The 10,973-nt window shown below is 42.0% G+C and overlaps 1 protein-coding gene across 19 annotated transcripts in view; it reads left to right on the forward strand.

Annotated features, from left to right (window-relative positions):
* The window catches only part of ZBTB20 (zinc finger and BTB domain containing 20), a 470,842-nt gene that overhangs the window by 435,242 nt on the left and 24,627 nt on the right, over positions 1–10,973 (forward strand). For all 19 annotated transcript variants that reach the window (XM_021398422.1, XM_021398438.1, XM_021398396.1 and 16 more), the window contains one exon: positions 5,522–7,132. In XM_021398422.1, coding sequence (XP_021254097.1) covers positions 5,542–7,132 — 1,591 coding nt within the window. In that variant the 5' untranslated portion in view covers positions 5,522–5,541. The remainder of the gene's footprint in view (positions 1–5,521; positions 7,133–10,973) is intronic.

The following is a 10,973-nucleotide window of genomic DNA, read 5'->3' on the forward strand; positions in this document are numbered from 1 at the left end:
TTAACAAAGGCCACTTGAATTTCACAGAAAGTTTCCCACTGTCTCATATTTAAAAGAGTGGCAGGCCTGCGCAGAGCCTGAGACAATAGTCTTTTTCCTGAGCCAGGCATTCTGTAGGTGAGTGAGTGAGTGTGTGTGTGTGTGTGCGCGCGTATGTGTGTGTACGTGTGCACCCAAATGTGGGTATTGCTGGATCTTGTGAAGAACTGATACACTCTGGGACATGCCTGAAGAGCTGATACCCACTGGGACTTGCCTAAGATTCTAGCATTCTTTGCCAGAATGTCACATTTACTTTAGAGTTAAACCTACATTGGTAAGTCCAGCTTTTATGGGAAACACCCCCTCTGGACTTTCTGCTTAGAACAATATAGAGTAAGGGACAACTCCAGAACCTGGATCTGGGCATAGTTCCCTGCAGAGGGGGAGAGGCTGAATTGAACAGGGCAGTCTCTACAACTTCATAAAGTGAACTACTTCTTTTATGCTACTGTGGTTTGTGTGCTAGCTTCTCTAACGCAACCATTGCGAGTGCTTTGGTTGCCTGTACTTTGAACAGGTATGGTTTTCAGTGCTGAAAATCAAGGAGGATGGCCTGGGAAAACCATCCACAAAAACTGCATTAGGTTGTGTATTTTTTTTTTTACCATTCATTATGTGTGTCTTCCATGCACCACTCTTCTTTCATCCTTAAGGAGTGAAATTCAGTTGTTTCTCTGTTGAAGAAGTAAAGATGTTTCAATTTCACTTGAAGAAGTAAGGAGACTAGACAAGGTTTTTTTAAGGGAGAGCTCTGTTTATATCCGGTGCAACCAAAATACCTTTTCCTTGCATGGAGTGACTCAAATTGTAACCATTATACCAATATGTCAGAATGTCTGTTTTAATGTCTACATTGTGTCTTGCGATATATTTTGTAATGTGTCTTGTGCTACTTATATTTCTCAACATTTTGACTAATCTTGATGGTAAACCACAAGGAAATGAGGCAGCACATAGATAGGGAAGTAAAGAAAAATAACTACTAAACATTAGCCACTAGATTTGCCAATCAAATGTGTAGCCAAATGAAACTCACCAAGCAGACTTAATCCAATCAGATTGTACCAAATAGTTTGTAGCAACCAATCAGTAATGCTTATGCAGCTTTAAACGTATTGAGTAAAATGTATTGAGTCTGGAGACTTTTTGTGCTGGGCATGCATGTTAGATGGAGTGATCCCTCATGGATCCAGTGCCACAGTAAAGAATGCTTCCTCCTTAATACCACATTGGTTTTAAGGAGTTATCTTTCAGATTGGCATTTCTGCTCAGTAACAAAATGACTTTGAGTCCAGTTCGTACACCTCAAGGAATTTAGTGTCCTAGATCAGTTCCTATTAGAGAGCTATTCACATCAGTCTCTTGTGAGCACACACACCTCTTTTTCATAGCCTTGACTAACCCTGGCTGGCGGTTTTCATTGGTAGCTGATGACCAAATGCATTGTAGCAGAGAGGGCTGCTGAAACTTGCGGATAATCCCTGTCTTTCCTCCTTTTTGTACATGATATGTGAACAGGTAGTGAGATTCACTTTCCCAAATTCTTGTTGCAGATCACAGTGGAAAGGAACTGGGCCTGAGGATGCCCAGTTTAATTTTTTGGGATTTAACTCACAAAATTAATGCTTTCTGCCAAGGTGCATATGAACAAAGTAAAGTTCTTTGTACCTTCTCAAGTCAAGAGACCTGTCCATAGCATATTCTACCCCATGCATATGCAAAATTTGTTTTTTGGTTTATTGAGTTAAACATCTCCATAACGAAGAGTCGAAAGGAGAATCCAGGGAGCTACAGGCCTATCAGCTTGGCCTTAGTATCAGAGAAGGTCATGGAACAGATTGTTTTGACTGCAGTTATGCAACATGTGCGACATATGTGTGATCAGGCCTAGCCAGCATGAGTTCATGAAAGGCGGGTCCTGTTTGACCAACCCAATCTTGGCCCACCTAGTGAATGAGGGAAATGCTATGGATGTAATTAGTCTGCCTAGACTTTAGTAAGGCCTTTGACTGTCTCCCACAGTATTCTCTGGAGAAGCTGGCAGCCCATGTCTTGGACAGGTACACTTTTCAGTGGGCGAAAAAGTGGCTTGAGTGCCAGGCCCAGAGAGTGGTGAATGGAGTTAAATCCAGCTGGCAACTGGTCACTAGTGGTGTTCTTCAGAGGTCAGTATTGGGGCCTGTCCTGTTTAATATCTTTATTGATAATCTTGGCTGAGTGTACCCTCAGTAAGTATTCAGATGACACCAAGGTGGGAGGAAGTGATGAACTGCCTGAGGGTAGAAAGGCCCTACAGAGGGATCTGGATAAGCTGGATCAGTGGGCTGAGTCTGATTGTATAGGCTTTAACAAGACCAAGATCCAAGTCCTGCTATTCAGTCACAACAACCCTGTGCATCACTACAGGCTTGGAACAGAGTGGCTGGAAAGCTGTGTGGAGGAAAAGGATCTGGTGATGGTAGTTGACAGCCAGCTGAGTGTGAGGCAGCAGTGTGCCTGGGTGGCCAAGAAGGGCAACAGCATCCTGTCTTGTATCACAAATAGAGCGGCCAGCAGTAGCAAGGAAGTGATTGTCCTTCTGTACTCAGCACTGGTGAGGCCAAATCTCAAGTACTGCCCCTCACTACAAGGTATGGAGGCCCTGGGGCATGTCCTGAGAAGTGCAACAAAGTTGGTAAAGTATCTGGAGCATGAGTCTTAGGACGAGAGGCTGAATGAGCTGAGATTGTTTATTCTGGAGAAGGCTCAGGGGAGACCTTATCTCCCTCTACAACTGCCTGAATGGAGGTCATAGTGAGGTGGGGATCAGCCTCTTCTCCCAGGTAATTAGCGATGGGACAAGAGGTAATGGCCTTAAATTGAGCCAGGGGAGGTTCAGGTTAGATAGTAGGAAAAATTTATTCTCAGAAAGAGGGGTGATGTATTGGAGAAGACTGCCCAGGGAGGTGGTGGAGTCACCGTTCCTGGGGATTTTCAAGAAAGGGTAGATGTGGCACTGAGGGACATTGTGTAGAATGGTCACAAGTATGGGTTGATGGTTGGACTAGGTGATCTTAGTGGTCTTTTCCAACCTTTATGATTCTATGATTCTTTGATTCTATATCTCTTCTTATGATCAAATTCCCCATTAGATAAAACAGAAGATAAACTAGATGTTGTTCTCTTTTTCGGAGAACATCTTAAAGACCTATTCTCATGAAGAGGGAATAATAGGGTCAAACCAAGTAGTGAGCAGTGTTTTGTGATGGAAAGCATTCTGGAAGGCTGGCACTCAAAGGGAGATAAAGATAAATGGGTACCTATGGAATAACTTGGCCTACTGTAAGTCTTGAGATGAGGCGTCGTCTGTTTATCACTAATCTTCCACCTGTCTGTTTCTCCACCAACACAAAGCTTTTATGAAGTTCTTTTCCTTTCAAATCAAGTGTATCCTTTTTTTTTAAAAAATGCATTTTGAGTAGTTGTGTGGTCTGACATGCTGGGAAGGAAAGCATCTGGAACTACCTTGGAGGCCTCTGGAGAATAACTCTGTCTAAGTGGAGTCATTTATACATTATTTTGTGTGACAGTAATTGCAGTGTCCATGAAGGAAGGGCTCCAGTTTGCTAAGACATTTTTCCAATCCTTTGATCAGCCAGATCATCAGAGGAAGTTCAGGTTTCCCAGCAAAGCTTATAACCAAGAAAGAAGTAATTCTCAACACCCATGATATCGTTAGTAGTTTTCTCCTTGTTACAGCTATCTGGGCATCCCCCTAGTGCTCTGACCTCACATCTTCTGATACTGACTAGTTCACATCTGTTAGCATCAGACTTCTGAAGACAACTTGACCTCATCAGGATTTCCAATTCCTGACCTTTATGCTTCCTTTTATCATTATCAGCTTCACAGAATTAAAATGGCCACCTGTGTCCAAGGAGATTTCTCTATGAAGCAGCAAAACAAAAGAAACTTGAGGTGGCAGAAGTGAATAAATAAGAAGGAAAAGGTGGAGGAGGGAACACTCCACACTTTCCTGCAAATTGTAATGCATAACATTCTACTGCTTGCATATGAGATATAAAGCACCCTTTAGGCCGGACCAGAGGAAAATTGTTGGGTTAAAAAGCGTGTGTATGAAACCACTTTTGATGCCATTTATTTGCTCTCTATATTTCTGTTAAAGCAGATGTTGACACTAAGCTGGTTTAATTTACTCATATTGCACTATCAAATTCCACTTTTAGATTCATACGCACCAGCTGTGCAAAAGATGCTGTAACTTTGGTAAGAATATTCAAGAAGAAATGTCCCATAATACTAGTAGTGTTTTTGCATTACTTTCCCTTCTGCTATTCTCTGAGAACCAGGGTGAAACATGTACTACAAATGCCTAAGGAAATAATTTATTAATATTTACTTATTTGTTTGCCACTCAAAGGGCAGTTGGTTCTTAGTTAAAAGATGAAAATGTAGTTTCTACCATCAAAATCTACCTAGATGAAAAATGAGTAAAGAAGGGGAAAAGAAATGAAAAAGCATTAAACCAAAGAAAGCAGGCTGGACATAAGGAAAAGTGAATCAACAGTTTAAGAAGCTTCCTGTGAAAGTTAATTTTGAAGGATACATTTGCTCTGTACCCCTATCAGTTTGGTGCTTTTCTAAACTCTTCCCTATTTAGATTATTCAGCCAAACTAAGACTAAGTCTTCCTTAGAGAAAAAGCCTGTAATTTTCCAGTTTCTGTCAAGTAAATAACAGCAGGAGAGCATTTGTTTATATGAAGGCATTCTGGTGCCAATCAGAACTTGGGATGTGCTAAAGCTAAAGGGGACAGCTCATGTTAACTTTTTGCTTTGGGTTCTTATGGAGTACTGTTTGTCACCATTGGGTAGCAAATGTTCTCAACCACAACCCCAGACAAAACTGTGCGTGGGATTTTAAGAACATTTACAGTATAAATCTTGAAATCTTGGAAAGTGAATGCCGACTTTTTGTACAAGGAACTGTAGCATAAAAACCAGAATGCAAATTCCTTGAAATGACATTCTAGGTAGAAACCACATTTTCATGTTGACTTCTTGCATTAACAAGTTGCTGTAAAGGGTAATTAAAGTAAGAATCTGATCATTTCTGGAGTAGGTCCACATCCAAACAGCCGAAAACCCAGTTCAGTGCTTACAGTTGGCTGGCTCTAGGCTTTTTAAAGCCATATAAGCTGGTAGGAAGTCTGAGACCCAAAAATGTTGTTGAGACATTGACCCGCTATGCTTGTCTTTGCCTCCCTTTGTTCAGAAATTCAGGATATGAGCTTCTGTGAAAGAGTTGTATAATTTTACTTCTATCCTTACGAAGGTGATATCTTCTTATTGGTGCCTTTGTTTGTGACTTTTATGGTATAATCTCATGTTTACCCAGCGGACAGTCACCTTTGTCAATATCCTATCTGCAGAGGACAAGACCCATTCTCTTTTCTTTTTTTGTCACCTGCTTTGCTACAGGTAACATCAGTTGCAAGGGGATGACAGAGCGCATTCATAGCATCAACCTTCACAACTTCAGCAATTCTGTGCTCGAGACCCTCAACGAGCAGCGCAACCGTGGCCACTTCTGTGACGTGACGGTCCGCATCCACGGGAGCATGCTACGCGCCCACCGCTGCGTGCTGGCGGCTGGCAGCCCCTTCTTCCAGGACAAGCTGCTGTTGGGCTACAGTGACATCGAGATTCCCTCAGTGGTGTCAGTCCAGTCTGTGCAAAAGCTCATTGACTTCATGTACAGTGGGGTGCTGCGAGTCTCACAATCAGAGGCCCTCCAAATCCTCACAGCTGCCAGCATCCTGCAGATCAAGACTGTGATTGATGAGTGCACAAGGATTGTCTCACAAAATGTAGGAGAGGTCTACCCGGTGATTCAGGATTCTGGCCAGGAGACACCCAGAGGAACACCTGAATCAGGCACCTCGGGGCAGAGCACCGACACAGAGTCTGGCTACCTGCAGAGCCACTCACAGCACAGTGTGGACAGGATCTACTCAGCCCTCTATGCCTGTTCCATGCAAAATGGCAGTGGGGAGCGCTCCTTCTATAGTGGGGCTGTGGTCAGCCACCATGAAACAGCCCTGGGGCTCCCCAGGGACCATCACATGGAAGACCCCAGCTGGATTACCAGGATCCATGAACGGTCACAGCAGATGGAGCGGTACCTCTCTACCACTCCAGAGACCACACATTGCCGCAAGCAACCACGCCCTGTCCGAATTCAAACCCTGATGGGCAACATCCATATTAAGCAGGAGATGGAGGATGACTATGACTACTATGGCCAACAGAGGGTGCAGATCCTTGAGCGCAATGAGTCTGAGGAATGCACTGAGGACACTGACCAAGCAGAAGGCACTGAGAGTGAACCCAAAGGGGAGAGTTTTGACTCGGGAGTCAGTTCCTCCATTGGTACTGAGCCCGATTCTGTGGAGCAGCAGTTTATGACTGGTCTGGTCAGGGATGGGCAGCAAGAACCTTCTCAAGCAGATCAAAATGATATCCCTGCTGATGGCAGTCAGCCTCAGCAGCAGCAGCAGCAGCATGTAGATGCCAACTCTTCCTCGCCAGAGAGAAGCAATGACGTTGAAATGGACAGCAAAGTGCTCACAGTCAATAACAGCACCGAAAAGGGGGCTTTGCAGCCTTCTGTCAACACAACTGTTGCCCAACCGTTGCCAACCACACAGATCTACTTACGCCAGACAGAATCCCTCACCAGCAATCTGAGGATGCCACTGACTCTGACCAGCAACACTCAGGTCATTGGCACAGCTGGCAACACATACCTGCCTGCCCTTTTCACCACACAGTCTGCTGGCAGTGGCCCTAAGCCTTTTCTCTTCAGCCTGCCCCAGCCCATAGCTGGGCAACAGACACAGTTTGTGACAGTGTCCCAGCCTGGCCTGTCAACTTTCACTGCTCAACTGCCAGCCCCTCAGCCCTTGGCCCCATCTGCGGGCCACAGCACAGCAGGTGGGCAAGGCGAAAAAAAGCCTTATGAGTGCACTCTCTGTAACAAGACTTTCACCGCCAAACAGAACTACGTCAAGCACATGTTTGTACACACAGGTAAGAGTTTGTCCTATTGCCTTACACACAAAGCCAGGGAAAATCCTTTACAAACAAGGACTTCAGTTCTGTTTCCCAACCTGACAGCCCTCAGCACAAACAGAAGGGAGAGGCTACCCAGGGAGCTGGTATCACTGAACACTAAGCTGACTGCATTGAAGTCAAGCCCCTGTGGACACACATAGGTCCCATACAGGGGTCTAACTGTGCAGGGTGCAGAAACAAGCTCTTTTTGCTTGGAGCAAAAGGTGTCCTGCATCCATACAAGGAAATGGTAAGCACTTGTTTTCCTCTGCTAGCTGGCCAGACAACACTTAAGTGGCATGACAAAACTATAATAGAGTCATTAAAAGAAGACCGCATTTACTGAGGAAAAGCTTCCCAATGCTACAGCTGTTGGGGTTTAGGATCAAATGCTGATGTCTGGAATGACTTTAGGACATGTTAATTCCTGGTGGAGTTGTAGCACTAGGTCCAGGCCTGGGTGTTACACACAATGCTATGTATTTTCCAAATCTCACGTATTTCTATGCAGTACTACATTTGGAGTTTTTCAGGAAGTTTTTCTCTACTTCACTGAAGCTGACTGCTATAATCCCCTGTCTCTTGGTAAGCCAGATGTTTCACTAGCTAGAACTACACAAACATGGGACTCAGAAAAATATTGATGAATGTAGAACACAGCAGCAGCACCCTTCTTGTTTAAAAAATGTTTTTAGTATACAGTCTTTTGAGGCAATATAGGTGACAGCTTTTACTACTAACCCAAAACTGCCTTTTCTAGCTTTGTTTAGTTATAAGATTTAAAATCAAGGAGATTGTATCTATCTATCTATCCATCACGGAGAAGCTGTCCTGGGTTCAGGACTAAATTTTGCTTGCTTTAGCCCTCATCTCATTTTGATGTTGGAAAGAAATTCTAGTTTAGAGAAAGGGTAAATATTTCTCGCACCAACCAGTCATTTTGTTAACATCAGATCTTAAAATAAATGTTGGGTTTGTGATATATAGAGTAGAACCTGGATAAATTGCCTAAGGTATGGAAAGAATATAAATCATGCCTCCCTACTGTATCAAATAAATTTCACTTCCATGTGTGTAAGTCAACTTTTCACTTCTATTTATGTATAATCATCACTTAAATTAAAAAATCCTCTAGAAATCTAAGGCAATCATGTACATATACATATGATTTACAGGAAGGTTCACTTCTCAGGACTGATTAAAAAATGTATGGTTGCCAAGATCAAGAATACTGAATACCAAGATTATCCTTTTGTGTCTGTTTATGTTCTCCATCTTTCTGTTGCAGATAAGTAGCTAAAATACTATGTAGATAGTGTTGTGTTTTTCAGGAAAATATCTCATTAGAAAGACAGTCAATTATATTTGCCTGCATCATACTAAAAGCTCGAAAGGCTTTTTTACAAATAATATCACTGTGATTGGGTGCTTTACTTTCTCCAGTCTCAACTATGCACTGCATGCAGTGTTTGAAGTTGGATAAAGAAAGACCTGTCCTAAAGTATTCATAGCTACTATGCACAGTCAACCAAGGGAACTGATAGATGTTTCCAGTCATTAATTCATACTTTGTTTATGTGGATCTAAGAATGCCAAAATTAACGAACTTCCAGTAGCAAGGAAAGAATTGTGTAAATAAAAGATTTCCATGTTTGTTTAGAAACAAACTGGCTTCTGGAATATCTAAGAAACAATAGCACCTTGAGCAAGAGAGGGCCAGCTTCCAAAAACCATTCTGAAAATAAACTTTTATGTTCAGTCTTGAAGAAAGCATGTCTGCTGCTTGCCCATGATGTGGCTCTTGTGAGGATCCAAGGAAAGAGAGAAAGATTTGGGAGATGCAAGTGTTTGAATTTGTCTTGCTGTCAAGAGAATTCATGAAGTGTCTAATTGTAAACCAGAATTCAACAACACTACGATCTCCCAGTCTCTGTATGTTTTTATGGTTCCAAGACCTATATTCTGATGCAATTTTTCATGCAATGAAAACACTGCAATGTAGACACAAACCTACCTCCTTTTCTTCTTTCAGATAGATATAAATGTATTAGAGACCAATATTTTGCAGTATTCCATGTGAACTGGCTTTAATGTATCCCACCATGTTGTTCTCAGAAGTGTAGTGTTGTGGAAACACAGTGCTAGAACATATGCAGTGACCAGCACCTTATAAACCATCATCATTTCTCCTATATGCTACACATTAACTTTCTAGTGTTATTACCTAAAACAGCCAAATATAAAATAAAGAACCAAAAGGAAGAACATAGACATCTAATTCATGGAACATCTGATTTCAAGAGGAAGAATCATGGGAATAAAGAATCTACAGCGGGAAAAGGCAACACAATGATCACTAAGAAAGCATATAAATTGGCATACAAAAAAGAAAACCTAAAAAGTTTTAAGATTTTTAGGAAAGAAGAACTCCCAGGAAGCCTTTGAAGCTAAGATTAGAAAAAGCCAGAACCCAGCATATCTTAGAAATATGTGCAAGCAAAAATGAGGGTGTTTTTATAGCATAATCTTAACAAGGTCTAGAGCAGAGGAGACTGACTTATTACAAACTCTGGGAGATATGTTGCCTAAGGCAAAAATGAACATTGTAAATGTAATCAGTCTCTTGTAGATTAGCCTGACATGATTATAGCTGACACACTATCGTTTTCTACATAACACGTGTCAAGTATATTGGCCTGTCTATGCTCACTGCACTGCTGTGTTCAACAAAGCCAAGACATTTAATTTTTTTTTACCAAGTATCTTTGACCAAGTTAGGACAAAATCATCGTTGCTATATGGACATGCAGCTTGTGGACTCTATCCATAGGTGTTGCTATCGTATGTGCCAGCTGTGAAATAAAGAGAAATAAAGACTCAAAAGTGACAAAAAAGTGGATCCTTCCCATCCAATTCATATGAATCATCCTCTCTTTAAACTGAATGTACCCCACTGCACAAAGAGTAAATAATATATTACCACGGGAATGCTATGGTCCCTGAAAATTGACTCTTCAGGATTAAAAACAGTCCTAGGCAGATTGTAAAAAGGAGGAAGCATGATGTGAAAGAAGAGGATCTCTGCTAGACAGGAAATTGCAGAATAACCAAAGGAAAATTATTTTTCAGTCAGCAAAGCAGAGGATGACTGAGATTGTTTCAGAGTTATGGGTCTGTCTCTCTCCCTGATAGGTTTGGGGCTGATGATTTACCACATCCAAAATATACAACAAGAGATTTTAAAAGGTTTAAAAACACCTTTTATTGCGACATTCAGGTTGTTGGATGTTGTCTGTATTATTGATACAGCTGTGTGTTTGTACTATGGAATACACGGTAATCCATATTTCAGATATTAGATTTGACCAGAAAAGGGGGCAGCAAATGTAAACTCTCATAAAGAGTTGGATTCCCTTGGCAATCTTTAGCACTTATCTTCCTAGAGATCTAAAGCAATTTAACAGAAAGGAGTGTATTACAGGTCATCTGTCTGGTAGATCATGTTTTTATTGCATACAGGTAGGGAGACAGAGGCACTAAAAGGTAAAATAAGTTGACCAAGACCTTCCTAGGAAGAAGTGAAAGAGAACAGGACAGAAACACAGCATTCCCTCTCCTGCCCAGGGCAGCAGATGCTGTGCCATTGAAGCTGAGCGTAGATGCCAGAACCTCTTATCTCCACTCCTGTCTTTGCGACTATCTGCTCTAGGAGCTTGAACAAACCACGTGAGCTCCATTTTACAGCGTGTAAATTGAGAGTACGTATAGCTTCCATTGTAAAGCATCATGAATCCTCCGATCAAACAAGGTTTTGTGT

This window comes from Numida meleagris, chromosome 1, assembly GCF_002078875.1.
Source record: "Numida meleagris isolate 19003 breed g44 Domestic line chromosome 1, NumMel1.0, whole genome shotgun sequence".
In the NCBI taxonomy this organism is placed as follows: Eukaryota; Metazoa; Chordata; class Aves; order Galliformes; family Numididae; genus Numida; species Numida meleagris.